At 40.7% G+C, this 17,802-nt stretch overlaps 1 protein-coding gene across 3 annotated transcripts in view; it reads left to right on the forward strand.

The window, feature by feature from the left end:
- The window catches only part of PITPNM3 (PITPNM family member 3), a 344,601-nt gene that overhangs the window by 304,956 nt on the left and 21,843 nt on the right, over nucleotides 1-17,802 (forward strand). For all 3 annotated transcript variants that reach the window (XM_075074008.1, XM_075074009.1, XM_075074010.1), the window contains 3 exons: nucleotides 5,890-6,060; nucleotides 16,093-16,287; nucleotides 17,279-17,427. In XM_075074008.1, the coding sequence (XP_074930109.1) occupies nucleotides 5,890-6,060; nucleotides 16,093-16,287; nucleotides 17,279-17,427 (515 nt within the window). The remainder of the gene's footprint in view (nucleotides 1-5,889; nucleotides 6,061-16,092; nucleotides 16,288-17,278; nucleotides 17,428-17,802) is intronic.

Raw genomic sequence — 17,802 nt, forward strand, 5'->3', positions numbered from 1 at the left:
AGAGACTTCCATGTGATTTGTACCTCTTATTCCAGGTTGCATTTGGATGAATTTGGGTCTTATTTGTGATAGTCACAAACCCTTTTTTCCCCTTTAGTGATGGCCTAATGCCCAGTGAAGTGTTAAAAAAAAAAAAAAAAAAAAAAGTTTTAATACACACCTGGCTATTTACACTGTTTCTGGTGACTCACCCCATTCTCCGGAGACAAGTTATATCCTTTGAATCTTCACGCTGTGTCAGGTTCTGTTAGCATAACATCTGTATGCTGCGATGTGCGAAATAATGGGTCCAAGCTCTGTTGCAGGTGACCAATGTGAGAATGTGCAGTAACGTGGTAGATGAATGTGTAGCTAGATGGTCTTCAGGGTTAATTTCTGGTTTTGTTTAAACCTATGACAGATGACTGTGATAAATATAAGAAGCTCCTACTTGACTGTCCATTACAACTGCTTGAAACCTTTTGCCATCAAAAAAATGTAGTTTCATCCAATGTGAAATGTTTTGCAGTAATGTGCAATTTTAAATGAAAATGTCATTGGGAAGGTTTCTCAGGTGAAAGATGGAATTTAGAGAGAGAGAGCGCATGTGCTACATTCCAGGTTAGTGCCTTGACTATCTGGCTATTGGCTACTCTGGGGTGAGCCTTGCCCTCTCTTTCTCTTTTCATGTTTTTTTTCCACAACAGTTTTCCAAGGGTCTTGTTTTCGTTCTTCATCAGAATGAAAACAAATTTCAACCCTCAATGTTTCATGAAATGGAGTTGTTTAATGTTACCTACATATCTGTTGCCAGTAGCAAAATATAGAAACCACAATGATCTTTCTGTTGCAACTTGCGTGTTTACTACCAATCTGATATTTGTACTTTCAAATCTCTTACAATACTCCAGTTTTTACTGGTTTTAAGGCCCAATCCAGCAATGTACTTAAGATGCTGCTTAACTTGAAGCACATGAGTCGTCCTATTGTCTTCAGTGGGGCTACGCCGGGTACTTAGATGCTTTTCTGGATCAGGGCCATAGTCTTCTAATCTCTCTTGCTTTCAGCCCTTCTCTTCTCACTGGCCGAGTACAATGCTGGAACAGTGCAACCGTCATCGCTTCAGGCACTCTGGAATACTGAGTAGCAACATGCTGCTAAATTAACAGACAGTAGTTTGAACTATTACAAATTATTTCTCCCAATTAGCTCTCTCTTCTATCCTCTCTCAAATGTCCTGCAAGAAGCTGCTTTTGAGAGCAACCTTTCTGGCCAGTATTTCAAAGACATTTCCAGCATGAGCAGAGTCTATGTGCAACATGAAGTGTTGTCAGTCCTCAGAGGGAGGTTCTTGTTAGGAGAATTCCATAGGGGGAAGAAAGGTTGAATCATTATGCTGCCAAAAGGAAAATGTGTGACCAGAAGGCTCCTGTCATGCATATGGCTGAAGTTAGTAAAGTGGTGGAGTCAGAGTCACTTCTCATTCAGATGAGAGGTAGAGAGCAGAAAACATGAGAAATATAAGGCTAGACGTCCTTTCGTTTTTGATTTAAAGTTTTGAGTCCATGGGCAAAGGAAAATTTGCCCAATGCATTGTGTATTTCCTGCTGCAGAATAGGACCTCATGGCGTAGTGGGATGCTGTATAATGTCTACATACAGAATATATATAACATCTGTCGTGCTCAGGCATCATAGATTTGAATGTTGATTTTTCTTCTGTGGTAGTAGGAATCTAGCTAAAAAGTGAACTTTGGTTCCAATTTTTGCTATCCTTTCAAGGGGTCTTCTATTTCCCCCTTCCTCCTCCGTTCAACATTCCCCTGACACTCCATAGCAATTTTTAATGTGCTCTCCTGCAGTTAGTTCTTTCTTTGCTCTTCCAATTGTCTAGTCACAGTTCTCATCCTCTAAATCACAAATCATTTACAGCTCAATTTCATACTCTTCCACATTCTATGTTCCTCATTCAGGGTTTTCTAGTCCATAAAGCTTTCCCAAAGTTTGATATTCTCTAGCACTCACACTCTTCTGAGCATGCAGACCATGGCCTCAGAGCTTTATGGGTAACTTTTTTCATCTAAAGCTGACCAATTACTTTAGCTAGTTACCTCATTAAGTATTCGGAACTCAATCCATAGAACTGCTGAAATGGATACATCTCATGGTCTTCCCAAAATGTCAGTGACCAGAAACTCAGTAGGGACTAGCAAAGTTTTCTACTGGATCGTTTACTTGGAGCACTGCGGACAATCTCTTAAGGACAGTGAAAGCTTTGCACTGAGTTTTAGCTTGTCATACTTTGAAAATGTTCAAAGAACTACACATTTTTTTAAAAGACCTCAAAATGGCAATTATAGAAACACAATAGCCATTCTGTAAGTATTTAGTTCTTACAATCCAGTTATGCTCCCTCAAACATTCACACAGGGAGCATGAAAAATGGACAGAGGAAATAGAACCAGAACATATCAGATAAGGTTACACATTCAGTTACACTTTAGTAATATAGGCAAATGATATGCAATGAATAATACATAAAACGTCTGATAGACTAATGAGTAGCCCATATTCAGGTACTAATGGGAAGGGGGAAAGTGTCTTTAGCAAACACTCTGATTATCTCCTCCTACTCCCAGTTGTTTGATGCTAAAAGAACTTCCTGCTGAAATAAACAACATGCAGTGGACATCAGCGCAGGTTTTGGAGTCCCCATACCTGGGAAACATGGCATTAGACACAGATCATAAACCAGACATGTCACAAAGTGGGCCTAGGGAAGGGCCAGAGTTTGACTGAAAGACCCCGAAGAAGGCTTTTAATTTAATGACAAGAAACCTCCTGAATGAAACAAATGTCTCTCCACCCCCAGAGTGAGTCAGTGGAACTTGATGCCATTCACAGTGACAGAAAAGATCCCAGCTTTCCAGAACTCGATCAGGCGTTAAGGGAAAGATAGTCCCAGAGTACAGGATCTGCATCTCCATGACATACAACTCAAGACAATAGGGTTTTTTCCTCTAGATGAACTAGAGAGGTCATTAAAAGAAAGGGGTGAACTTGAAAGCCTACACTGTATTTTAGAAATTTGTCAATGAATCCATGAGCTACTTACTACTCCTTGCACCCAACACATTCACTCCTGGAGATGCCTGATCGGGGAAAAATTTTCAGTAATGGCCATTATTGTTGCCTGCTGGCTTCTGCCCATGCAACAGATTCACCTATAAAGTAGATGCTTACCCGTTTCTGTGAATTCCAAATGTAGAGGCAGCTATACAGTGGTGACCACCTACCTGACTTGCATGCACAAGCCATAGGCTGAATAGGTACTTTTTAGGGCTGCAGTCAACTGCACCTATTTAAATAGAGGCTAACTGAAAAGATGATGATTTGATGGCTTATTTGAGGTCACATGTGGTTTGGCTGTTTAATTCAGGTTAGCCCTGACTGAACAGAAATCTGGTTTAAGCTGAATGTGGTCCAACTTAGGAAGTACAGTTGATAGGTTCTTTGTGCAGTTTAGACATAGTTTCAGAACTTGGACCCCAGCTCTGGGAGGTAAATGCCTAGCAATGGACACGCTTTTGCTTAGACACATTCGTGAACTGAAACCTTCATGAGTGATTATTTTTAACAGCCTGTTCTTGATAAGAACACTTAAACATTTATTTTCTCATTACCCTGAGAACTGATGAGGAGGCTACCGAGTATGTCTGAACATTCTGCCCTGCTGTTCCTGGCACAGCATCCTGCCTGTATAAAGTGAATAATACCTCAAGCTATTGCTACGGACTGGCTGGGGCAGTGCCATCATGTTGATTGTCCATGGGGATTCTTTAAGGGTCAGATCATGGTGCCGTTGTCTTGACTGGTACCATCATTTGGCCCTAAATGCCAATTAGACTTGCAGCTTATACAGCATGGATTTTCAAAGCCCAAATATCAGCAGGAGAGGCCTACAAAGCCTGTCAAGCTTCAGTGTTTTTCAACTTAACTCTTTCATTCCTCTCTCAAAGAGCACATGCGGCTGAGGAATGTTTGGTGCCTGAGGCAACGTACATCACATTTTATCCAGTGGCTGGCTGAAGACGTCAGCTGTCGCCATATGAAACTTTTGAGAATGATAGTGAGCCTATGTGTTGTTTTCATTTCCTTCTCTAATTTGAGCCTGTTATCTTAGGAGCCCTCTCCTCATGCCAAGCTCCATCAGAAAACCCTGCAACACAGAGTAATTGAGCGTAAGCAGATTTCTTCAGAGTTGTTCTCAAGTTAACAATCAATCTGGCATATGGGTTTTCCCCTCTGGGTAAAAGCAGCCTAAAGATGTGTCCCAGACACTGGGGTGAGGGAAGATACACAAACAATATTCTTCTGTAAGATGGAGTCACAGTTCAAAGATGGTTGAGAACCACTGCCCTATTTCATTGGGAATCCTTTCAGAAGGAAGTGGGAAATGTGGGAATCTTTCATCGTGAGTATTAAAACTGATATGAGATGAGGTATGGTCTAGTGATAAGGATGATAGCTTGGGATTTGGGGACCTGCGTTTAACTACTTGATCCACCACAGACTCCTTGTGTGACCTAGGGAAAGTCACTGAGGGAGTTAAGGACCTGAATACCTTTGAGGATCTGGGCCTTTGCCTCTGTGCTTCAGTTCCCCATCTATCAAATGGAGATAATGGCACTTTCCTAGCTCCCAGATAGGTTGTGACAATAAATACATTAATGATGATGCGGTAATGGAGTGCCCCCAAAACAATTTGTTTTTTCCCCCTCTGTGGTGTTTACAACACCAGCACTTGGATGATGTTCAATAATAATGTTGCACAAACAAATGAGCCTTAAAGAAAAGCACCATGCATGTTATCAGTTGTATAGTATCAGTGCAAGAGAACAGTAATAAACTGTAACAGAAAAGATTTTAAAGATTATTATATTGCACAACAGTTTGGAAAACATTAAGGGACTGATCCTGTTCATGGAGTTCAGTGGGAGCCGGCATAATATTCCCAAACATCTGTTGTAAGTACTTTAATCCGTTCTTTACTCCTACAGTTAATGAATTGACTGTTGTAACATATTTGTGCTGCTGTAATATAGTAAGTCTATTAGCGTAATTAGCCCATAATAGATTGATCTGCTAACACTGGAGAGGTTCACAGTGATCCAAATGCAGTTTGGTTAGATGGGAAGTGACTACACCTGCTGGTTTACAGACCCCAGCAGCCATCTATGATCACCCATTTGAGATTCTCTATCTCAGTGCTGTACATCCAATTGAAAGAGTGCCTCATTAGCTGAGTGAGCGGGTGATTTTCAAACATCCATTTACAATTGCTGTCTGAATTTCTCAGTAGCTGCCTCTCTCTAGCAAATATTACAAGCCACGCTCTCCTGTTTTAATGTGTGCAGTTTCATTTTATGCATTAACTTCAAAAGCTGCCCTGCCTCACATACCCACTCCAGCTTTCATCTCCATTTCAAGCCTCCTGATTTAATGTGCCCATCAAATAGTTTTGCCTTCAAATATTCCAAGCAGAGGATGCGTCATGCTTTTGTAGGTGCAATGTTTGATAAGATATTTAGAAGGGTTTAAAACTTTATTGACTTTCTGGCTTCCATTGATTTCAAAGGCTGGCCTTAGCCACAGCCGGTTGCCTGTTTCTCAGACTGTTATCCTTTTGCAAAATTACCTTTCAGCAAAGCTCATTTCATCGCCAAAGGAGTGTGAAACAATTTAGTTGAAGAATCTCCTGCCTTTTGACTGTGTGTGTAGTTTGGGCAATTGTTTGTTTGAAGAATTGAAGGGACTGTATATTTAATCACACCCCCAGCTAGACCTTTTGAAAGATATGTGAGCAACCCATCAAGATGCAATGCTGATCTCTCTCTCTTTCTCGTTCCAGTGTGCCAGGTCCGTCCAGCTTGCACCCAAGTGTACAGTTTCTTTCACTCTGCTGATCCCTCTGCCTCCAGGCTTGAGCCATTGTTGGAGAAAAAATTCCACCTCTTGCCTCCATTTAACGTCCCAAGGTACCAGAGATTTCCACTGGGAGATGGAAGATCACACCAGTTAGGTATGATAAAAATTTCATATTGTATTGCTTGGATTTCACTGCTCCTACCCCATTAGTCTCTTGAGCTCTTCATCTACTCTGTTCAAGAGGATTTTAGATACAGATACAACCAGCATACTGATAGTCAGATAACTTTAGGGCAGGAGAGGTATTGCTTTACTCGGTAGTTATAAGCCCAAAAGGATGCAGTGAAAGACACAGGGTTCCTAAAGGTATGCTTTCCTGCGCTCTTTGTGGCACTTCATAGCCCTTTCTTTCATGTACTCTCACTGCAACTTAGGTGTCTGCTTACTTCAGTATTTCTAATAGTGTGGAAGGTGCTGACAAAAAAGAAATTGTAAAAAAACAAATTAAAACTAAACATTTTGGGTTTTTTGATGAAAAATCCATTTTTGAGTACAGGAGACACAACCATTTTGTTTCTTTTTGTTAAAAACCCAGTTTTGCGTTGGGGAGAATATTTGGACTGAACGTTTTTGACCAGACCCTCTCTCTAACTCTAATAGTTACCGTAAATACAACAGAGATTCAGGTTCATCGTAGGAGGAATGTGGTATGTGCACTTACAGCATGTGAACAATGCCTCATTTACTGTGAAAGAGTCCTCCAAAGCCAGTTTTATAAAATAGTTAGGTTGTCTACTGAAAACAGAGCAAAATCCTTTTTAAAAACACTAATCCTACATAGGTACAACAGAAACCTAGTTAAGTACATTACCAGTAAACACTTAAGTAAATGTCCATGGGTATTTCACACGTCATTGTGCTATATTATTTGTAGCTGACTCATCCCACATACCTCCTAAGAGAGTGTCTATTTTCCATCTAATATTTTTTTTTTGTTTAAAGAACAAAGTGTAAATTTATGCAATTGATCTTTTCCTAGATAGCTTGCCATGATCTAGCCAGGGTGGATAGAATGCATCTCCTGTTTTGTATGTCTGAATCCAGAGGAAAATAAAAGTGGAGAGGAGGGATTGTGCCATATTTGACTTTGTGAAAATTTCATATGGAAAATAAGGTTGGAAAAAGTCACACAGAGATGAAGCATTCTAACTGATAACATGGTGCAAAAACTCTTAATCCTCCACAATTTATTCGCCTTTTTTTTTTTTGTTACAAATCCCAGACATAAATTCAAGCTTCAGCAGGATATTTCAAAAGCCATTTGCGACTCAGAGCTTGGAAGTTAATGGAGTGAAATGGCAGAGTTTTGTATCTGTTGGATTCATGAGAACACAAATCAGTGCAACTCTATTTTCCTCATTCGATAACATAGCTATAAATCCAACATCAGTCTTGTTTGCTAAACCGTGTGTTGGGTCCAAGGTATAAATAAACTGTGGTATATTTAATGCTGATTAACTTTATGTTTAAGAAGCCACAGCAAATCTGAAGTTATGCCATTTCACAATGAAAACAATCCTATGTTTAACAAAACTTCAGAGGAACTGAGTTTCATCTATTAACCCAAAATAACAGTACTAATGCAGGGCACTATCATTTATCCATTACTGGTTATTTAACAAACACAATGACTTAAATGGATAACACAGAGGTTAATGCTTTAATCTAGTATCAGTCAAGTGTTACTAGATTTAATGTCAACCTTTTTACAATAGTTAAAATACTGATTCTCCTAACGTTAATGTGTAGCTTTGACAAACAGCTTAATGTCAACTTTCAATAATTTCATGGAGAATCTCAGTTAAATCACGACAGGGTTTTTTCATTTGAAATTATAGATTTCTTTTCCCAACAAGGTTAAACTGGGCCACATTTTTCATTACAGTTAAATGATGCCTGCATAAGTGTATTCAGGGATAAAGGAATTATAGCAAACCAAATGGAATAGTTTTACCACTTCGAACATGAGTAATAATTGAGGTCCATCCACCATGACGCTATTGTGTATTTTTATTCAATCCCTAACTATGCTGAGATGGGTCTGGTGGAAGTAAGGGAGCAAAGGTCAGGTATAGAGCTCGTCAAAGTGTTTTAAACGAAAAGCAGATTCCCAGATACTTTGCATGTAGAAATTAATTTCTCTATAGCAGATCATCTTGCCATGGTTCTGCTCTGTACTTAGACAATCATTGGCAATCCCAAAGCTAGGGAACATGTATCCCCCTGAATGGCATGAAATCATATATCCCATCATGCTTCTCTAAGAACATAAGAACGGCCATACTGGGTCAGACCAAAGGTCCATCTAGCCCAGTATCCTGTCTTCGACAGGTGCCCCAGAGGGAATGAACAGAACAGGTCATCATCAAGTGATCCATCCCCTGTCGCCCATTTCCAGCTCCTGGCAAACAGAGGCTAGGGACCCCATCCCTGCCCCTCCTGGCTAATAGCCATTGATAGACCTATCCTCCATGAACTTATCTAGTTCTTTTTTGATCCCTGTTATCGTCCTGGCCTTCTCAACAGCCTCTGGCGAGGAATTCCACAGGTATACCATGCGTTGTGTGGAAAAAATACGTCCTTTTGTTTGTTTTAAACCTGCTGCCTATTCATTTCATTTGGTGACCCCTAGTTGAAGTGTTATTTACTCCTCCTAACACAAACTTATTTACTTTCTCCACCCCAGTCATGATTTTAAAGACCTCTATCCATGTCCTCCCTTAGCTGATTCTTTTCCAAACTGAAAATTCCCAGTTTTATTAATCTCTCCTCACTCGGCAGCCATTCCATACCCCTAATAATTTTTGTTGCTCTTTTCTGAACCTTTTCCAATTCCAATGTATCTTTTTTGAGATGAACAACCACATCTGCACACAGTACTCAAGATGTTGGGCGTACCATGGATTTATATAGAGGCAATATGATATTTTCTGTCTTATTATCTATCCCTTTCTTGATGATTCCCAACATTCTGTTCACTTTTTTGCCTGCCACTGCACATTGAGTGGATGTTTTCAGAGAACTATCCACAATGACTTCAAGATCTTTCTTGAGTGGTAACATCATATAGATCCCATCATTTTATAGGTATAGTTGGGATTATGTTTTCCAATGTGCATTACTCTGCGTTTATGAACACTGAATTTCATCTGCCATTTTGTTGCCCAGTCACGAAAGATCCTTTTGTAGCTCTTAACAGTCTGCCTACTATCTTGAGTAGTTTTGTATCATCTGCATATTTTGCCACCTCAATGTTTACATCTTTTTCCAGATCATTCTTTGTGTGCCTCAGAAATTTTTTAAAGTCTGTTGGATGTGCTTCCTCGGATATGTGAGATGTGTATCTAAGATTTGTAAAGCATTTCTATGCTCAATGGGCAAGATTATGAATTATGCAGCAGCCTGACTGAGAGGCTTTTCAGTGAGTATAGGTTCAGCTGCAGACACTTCCCCACTGTGAACAGTTGGCTTTATTTTACTACTTAGTGCAGAAGACTCCAAATAGTTTGAATTGCTGTTTAATATTGTCTCACCCATCCGTTCCCTGTTCAAAGGTGCATCTCTCTTCATGTTTGTTTATTATTTATCTCTTCATGTCTATTAATGTCCTGGAAGCTGCTCTGGATTTGTCTAATGTAGCTACAGCCTGTAGGTGCTAACTCCAAAGTACTTATTCCCAGGCTAATATAGAGGGCTGGATTCTCAATGCAGATTCCTTTTTACAGGCATCTTTCTGCACCAACACTGAATAGTGTCTGGAAATGCTATCATTTAGACACCTTTCTACATAAATGTCCTAGCAAATCAGGTGTGTAGACATCTAACTGGCAGGACTTGTGCCTTCCAAAAAAGGAGACCATGTCAAGATCCCTTTAAATATCTGGCCCATAGAATACTTCCATAGGACTGGTCGGAAAGATACAGGATACTGAATTTGTGCTGCCTTGCTGTCTTTCATGGTGGTCCCATTTGCTCTTTCAAGCTAATCAGATTCAGATAGTGAATGCTTGAAGGGAAGACCTTGCCGGTGCTGCACGGTGTGGTGTTGCTGATTTAGTAGTAGCAGATCTTTCTGGGATCATGTTGAACCCACTTCCCAGAATGTTCTTACAAGGCCAGCGTGCAGCTCGAGGTGCTGTCTTTTGCATGAGTTGTAAAACAGAGTCTCTGAACTCTTGTGATTATAACAGATTCCATGGAACTTTTTGCATTAATCCCAGAATAACTGGAAACTCCAACTTGACCTCCTGGCTTTAAATCTATGTAGATTTAAGTTGTTGCCATGTTTTACCCCAAAGTGAGTTGTATTTAAATGATGGATGAAATCCTCTCATTTAATTTAAACAAAATAAAAGTGCTTTGGGATCATCTTTTGGAATGAAAGGTGCTATATGAATATGGGATGCATTCTGTTGATTATGTGGATTTTTCCTTTCTGTGGTAGACCAGCTTGCAATATCCTTTATGTAAAGTGCAAGTCTTAAAACTGGAAGGTTTCATGGCCCTTATGGAGAGGCCTAATCCCATGCATTTCCTGATGTTTATACTGCTTTCCAAAACTTCCTTTCCTGATAACCCTTCATATTAGAAAAGAGACTCTTCTCCAGATCCTGTGTTTCAGAAGAGTTGGAACATAGTTAAAAATGAGAATGGTTCTATTGTAACTGTGGGCTTAGCATTCTTAACTGGTGCCTTTATGTGAAAAGGTAAGGAATCTGGAAACCCAGTTGAAGTGGCTACCACCAGAAAGAGAACGTCATGATGTGACTCACAGGAAAGATGTAGATAAATCAAGCTGGAGAACATGGTGAAAACTGAGTTTACTATAGCTACCTTCCAATTCTTGCTAACTGAATGACTCTAAAAGACTTAATGCCCACTGCACTGTGTGTAGGCTTAAGCTTGAAACTTTCAGATCTCTAAATCCACTCAAAGGGTCCATTTTACAATGTTAATTTATGTCATCACTTATATGCATATCAAATCTCTGCCCGCATTGATCTGTTTCTACTGTCTATTATTATTCTGGTGAGCCACCATTGTTTCACAAGCAACATGCAAAGAACGTGTTGAGTTTCAGTAAAGCAAAGTTGTCTCTTTGCGTTTAATAGTGATCAAGACTGACCTTTGACAGATGAATGTTTGACAGTCACTGGGCTTGGCTAGCCTTGAGAACTGTTCCTTTTCCTGATGATTACTCATTTGACTGCAACTATCAATACAGTTGCTAATGTAGATGTGATTACCTCGTTAGGCTATTGATTTATCAAGGGCAATTTCAGTAAGAAAAGAAATGGAGATGCTTGAAATGTATGGGACAATGGTATGGAAACATGATATGATATATGAAAAAGTAGGAGAATAAATGTAGAATTGGTTTAATGTCTGCTATATCTTCTACCAGTGGACTGCATCCCAAGTGCAGGTGTGTAGATCAAGCCTAGTAACCCTAACCCAACCCTATCGAAACCCAACTGTTATCCTCAAAGGACTAAAATATTACCTCATCCACCTTGTTTCTCTAATGCCCTGGGACCAATACAGCTATGCTGCATAAAGTAATGTTTGTACTTTTCTTCTGAGATCCTTTTATAGAGGCATTTTGTTAGAGTCACACTTTATATCTGGTTCACCAGGATGGCTTACTGGGACAGTAACAGCAAGAAAGTTATTCTTCATCTTTTCACATTTTCTAGCCTTCCCTTAACCACACATAGAGGGACAGATTGTCCTGCTTTATGAACGTCGAGGTCCGATTTGAATACCCCGGCGGAGGTCCGGGGCTTCCGGCAGCACTTTGGTGGTGGAAGGTCCTTCCCTCGCTCTGGGGCTTCCGCGGCACCGAAGGACCCCCTGCTGCCGAAATGCCGCCGAAGCCCTGGAGCGGACGACCCCCCCCACCACTGAAATGCTCCCGAAGACCCAGAGTCGACACAGACACATCCCCCTGCCGCTGGGTGAGTTAAAAACAAAAAAATTTAAAAAGACACCTAAGGCGCAGGGCCCTCAAGCATGGGCGCAGGGCCCTCTTAGGCACAGGGCCCAATTCCAGGGATTCGGCTTAAAGCCGGCCCTGGTCCTGCCCTTTTGCTGATTTAGCAGGATTCTTTTGTAAGAAGGTTTTCAGTGTGATGTGAGGAAACTCAAAACACTGTATGTTCCCTTGGAAACTACAATTCAGCATATTCTCTCCAAACCTCATCTTCCATTATTTGGTGCTAGACTTTAATTGCTTTCCCTGCTCAGCTGTAATGGGATTCAGTTGCTGTCTCTTCCGGTTGAGATGTTTGGCCTGAAATGAAAATAAGCCAGACTCTCTCAAATGGTTTCAGTGTGTGTTCACAGGAAACCCATTATGCTGTGTTTCTTTCAAGTATTATCAGTTCCAAAAATGTACAGAAAATTTAAGCTTCAGATGCATTTTTTATGGGGAAGTTCTATTACACCCTTTAAAAACTGGGGCTTATCATGACGGCATGGGCAGGTCCCATTGCATTCTCCTCTGTGTGACTGGGATGAAATAGTCGTGATTTTCAGTACAATGGAAGCTGGTAACACCTGGATGTAGGAAGGCAAACCCAGCACGTTAGTATTATTTCTACGACGATGAGATCTGGGTCCCACCATGCTAGGCGCTCTACAGACAAGGGGTAAAAGAGAATCTGAATAGACAAGACAGAGTGGGAGGAGAAGTAACTTGCCCAAGGTGACACAACACGTCAGAGACAGGAACAGAACTTGGATCTCCTGAATCTCTGTCAAGTTCCCTTTGCAGTGGTTCTCAACCCGCAGCCTGTGGTCCATTTGTGAGCCAACCAGCACAAAGCTGCGGCCCATGTGACAACCTCAGGGCCATACAGATAGTGTATATATTGTGTGGATACAGCCCACGTAACACACATGCGGCCCTCAATGGTAAATAGGTTGAGACGCAGTGCAATAGACCATTCTGCTTCCATTGCTCTGTTCTCTGGACTGAGTCCCATTTTCTACTTTTGCCAATATCACTAGGGGTTTGTGATGTCCACTGAAAAACAAGGCAGGTTCTGCCCACCTTGTCTGCTCTTGATCAGCGTTCCTCCCTTACCGTACATCCCATCCAACTGGTTACCAGGTGTGCTTTAACACTTGGTAGCTGGTACTGTAACCACCTTAAGATGCCTGCCTTTCATATGTGTATTCAAGATGGACAAGCCACTTTCAAGTGTTACTGGTCACACTTTATATTAATGGCACATTTATAAATGGTTGATAAATGTTATGCGCATGTTACAGACCTACGTAGTATGTGCTATAGATGGTTATAAGAACATCACTAGAAGGTGGTGTACAAAGTTATAAGCCATTGTGATAAGCAATCTATTGACTTGTGGCTTTAACTATCCTTGACATGATTAGTAGATGTTTTAATAAATTTTGTCTTTATAAGCTACTTATAAATATGTCTTTAATTTAAAGCATGACTGTTATTACTTATTTGTATTCTGGTAATGCCCACAATATTAAGCACTGTCCACATAGAAGGAGAAATGGTATCTGCCCCAAACAGCTTACAATCTAAGAAGACAATCCGCATATGAAGGATGGGGGAGATGCGCCATCAGAATTGGTTTATTTTTTTATATTTCATATTTGTGGGGTAGGATGTTGGTCTATTTATTAAATAAATACACATTAACCATGCTCAGCTGTGCTGCAAACTGTCCATTGGTAGTTGGCCAGTCCTTTTACAGGAGTCACAAAGAAGCAAGAATTCTGTATGTTGCAGACATGCCTACAGTCCACTCTCTAAAGCATCACTATCACACGGTTACAGAATTGGTTTGATAGTATCGGGAATAAAGAAATCAACATCGCAGGAATAGTGTCAGTCTCCTACACCTTGCTCTTCCATGAATTGGTACTGCCTAGATAATCACTTCACTTCAATAGACTCATAGACTTTAAGGTCAGAAGGGACCATTATGATCTTCTCGTCTGACCTCCTGCATGACACAGGCCACAGAATCTCACCCATCCATTCCTGTAACAAACCCCTGACATATGTCAAAGCTATTGAATTCCTCAACTTGTGGTTTAAAGACTTGAAGGTGCCAAGGATCCTCCAGTAAGTGACCCATGTCCCAAGCTGCAGAGAAAGGTGAAAAACCTCCAGGGCCTCTGCCAATCTGCACTGGAGGAAAATTCCTTCCCGACTCCAAATATGGTGATGAGCTAAACCCTGAGCATGTGGGAAAGACTCACCAGCCAGATACCCAGGAAAGAATTCTCTGTAGTAACTCAGATCCCACCCCATCTAGTGTCCCATCACAGGTCATTGGGCATATTTACTGCTAGTAGTCAAAGATCAATTAATTTCCAAAATTAGGCTATCCCATCAGACCATCCCCTCCATAAACTTATCAATAGGGCCTGGAAAGATAACATATCTCATCATTTTCAAAGCAGTCCTATTGTGCTGTCCATATTTAGCCCTGTAATAATTTGCACAAAAACTTGTCTGTGTGCACAGACATGTACAGATCGGGGAGGCAGATGTCTAATAGACTTCATCATATTTTGGCTATTTTGTATTTAGCTTCCCAACTGGGAGTATTAGGATGCGCACTATGCAGCAATCAAACAGAGCAATTAAAGTAGTGAGATATGTAGAAAGAAACTTGTTTCTTCTTTTATTCTAGGGTAACGATTTTAGTGTCAGACGTTTTACTATGATTGTATAGGCTGAAAATGTCATTTCAATTACTTCTCAACAGCAGTAAAACCACTTGCTCATGATCCTTTATTGTACCCAGAGAGGATTCCTTAAACCTGTTTACTTCCGTCACACTTCCTTTTATTTGCAATAATTTATTTTTGGTGGAAAATCAGGCAGTATTTGGGCAAAGCTAATGGACATTAATGCAATAAGTTGGAGCATATGAGATGAGTCAGAAAATTCAATCTCGAAGAAAGATACTCACATGAATCTTTCACAGTCAATGAATGACCATTGGGATTCCATTAATTTAATAACAAGGGTTTCATTTTTCCCTTGGAAAAAGACATCTTTGTGATTTAATAAACTTTAAAACTAAAATTGGAGTGGAGAAAAGGGGGGGGGGGGGAAGGAAACCCAAAATCCACTGAGTGTGAGAATGTCCCTATCTTCCTGAACTACAGGAAATCATGTATAGCAATGCAAATAATAATAAAAATGTACCATTGTTGAAGTGGCATGTAGCACTTGCACTGATTGATTAACTGTGTGCCACATCCAATGGGGTGAAATTCACCCCTGTGGAATGGGCTAGCATGAGGCCTATGCACCATATGACTCACTTAAGTCTTATTTTAAGGAATTAGACAAGGTTTTGCAAAGAAGCCTAAGGGAGTTAAGCCAAGATATTCAGATCTGATTAATGATTTTTGGATGCCTCAATTTTTGGGTGCCCAGTTTGAGATACCTTAGAGAAATGGTTCTCACCCAGAGGTCTGGGGTCCCTGGGGGTCTGTGAGCAGCTTTCAGCGTGTCCACCAAAATAAACCAGAGAGCAGGGCTGGCGTTAAACTCTGTGAGGCCAAGGGCAAAAAACCGAATCCTAAACCCTGCTGCCTTGGGCTGAAGCTGAAGCCTGAGCAATTTAGCTTTATGGGGCCCACTGTGGCGTGGGGCCCTGGGCAATTGCTCTGCTTGCTACCCTCTAATGCCAGTAATGTCATCTACTGAAAAACAGTTGTAGTACAGGTAGGCCATGGAATTTTTATAGCATGTTGGTGGGGATGGGAGGGCTCAGGGGAAAAAAAAAAAAAAGGTTGAGAAACCCCTGCCTTAGAGGAGCCAGATTTTCTAAGAGCTAAGCAGCCACTGTCTGAAAATCAGGCCCATTTGAGATGTAGCTAGTCACAGAAATTGAGGCATCCAAAATCATGTAGTCACTTTTGAAAATCTAGGCCTAAGCCAATTCTCACTGAATTTCAGTGGGAGCTGGTAGCTTCCTTCATATAGGCTCCTTAGCTTGTACTTGCTCTCTCCAGAGTGAACCTCACCCATAATCTTTATTCAGGCAAATTCCCACTGACCTCAATGAAATTGTTAGAAACCAATGTTGTTCTTCTCTTTGATTTTCATGTTTAAAACATGCAGCTGATACTCTTCACAACCAGAGCGCCCTGTTCCTTGAGAACATCTCCAGGGTCACACCCTCCTCTCCAGAGACTCCAGAATCTCCACACACGCTGAGTCAGTCACAAGGAAAGACAAGGAGGACAAGCTTGGTCAGCATGAACAGTGAAACCTCCGGGTCGACAGAGAGCTTGCCATCAACAAACATCTCCAGTAGTGAGTGAGGCTTTGTGGTGGTGATTTCTGATACAGTGTCAATCCTTCCATCTGCTTCAGGCCTATGGAGGTTTATTTTGAAAAGGGAATCTTCCATTTCCAGCGATACTAGTAGTGTTTTTAAGGCCTAAAAAGCTAGAATTTTAATTAACCCAGGTTAATGTCCTCCCTTTGTATAGTTGGGGTTTTTTGCATTTTGCTCAGATAAGGTAATTAAATTGAGGTCATGCTTTTTATTAAGGGTATTTTTAAAGTCCTTTATAAGGAGTAAATTTTAACAGGTGTTATAAGCATGTTCCAGTCTTGGATACTGTTGCCCTTTTTTTGACCCAAGCAACTAGTCAAAGTTTGGGTCCCTGTGGGTGTCCCATTTGGGAGGAGAATTTGGTGATAGTCAGGTATTTCTTTGATGCAGATTTGTTTATTTACAAAGAATGTACAAAAGTCCTGTGTCTTAAAGTGCTATAGATAGTTATAAGCAACCTATTGGCCTGCTGAACAATACTAATCTATAATTGATGAATTTACCCTTTTTGAGAACATCTATTATTCAGAGATGATTAACCCTTTAAGAGCTGTTTGTGAGTGAATTCTTAATATAAAGTGACAAAATAAAACTAGTCAGTTTCATTGTATATGGTGTTAAGACCTTATGACTTATCTCATTTATCTGATGGCAGCATGCAAAGCCCTCAGTTAGAATCAAGACCCCATCATGCTGGGAGCTGTGAATATGCTCCCTGCCCCAAGCAGCATGCAACTAATGGTACAATTTGCATTGAAAACACTTGAGCAACTGTTTGAAACCAAATGATAGACTATTTTTGATTAATGAAAACATTACAATTAATATTAAGCTTTATAATGTCTTTTACAGGAACTTAAATTGTGGGAGAATCTTTTTAACCAAGTTGCCTAAATCAAAAAAATACAGATTAACAGGGTGTCTGTTGGAAACGTGGTGCCATATTGGTTGGTTGTTGTTTTGCAGTTACTGCCAAATGGTGGGGAACAAAGAGAATAGATTACGCCCTGTACTGCCCAGATGTTTTAACAGCATTCCCAACAGTGGCCCTGCCCCATCTCTTCCACGCCAGCTACTGGGAATCAACTGACGTAGTGGCATTCATTTTAAGACAGGTAATTTTATCTTGATGTCTGTCCATAGGAAAACTCAGTTTGACTCAGTAATAATTTGTATCAGACCCCTTTGAATGTTAAGCTATACAGCACCTTTAGTTTGGTGAAAAGTTATTCATCCTTTCTGAGAAATGGGCGTTGTCTAGGCACGTGACTGGGAGTCAGGAACATCTGCTTTCCAGTCCCTGCTCTGGCACTGTTCCCAGTGGCATCTCGCATTTCTTCTGTTTTGTTTTCAATTTAGCTATCAACTCAGGTAGAGGTCACCTCTTTAGTGTCCAGGTGAGGTATGCTCGTTACATACTGTGATACAGCATGGCCAGAAGGCAGCATAAGAGTGTTAGCAGGGGGCCTTATTCCCTGCCAAGGGAGGAA

Source organism: Chelonoidis abingdonii, chromosome 20, assembly GCF_003597395.2.
Source record: "Chelonoidis abingdonii isolate Lonesome George chromosome 20, CheloAbing_2.0, whole genome shotgun sequence".
NCBI lineage: Eukaryota > Metazoa > Chordata > Testudines > Testudinidae > Chelonoidis > Chelonoidis abingdonii.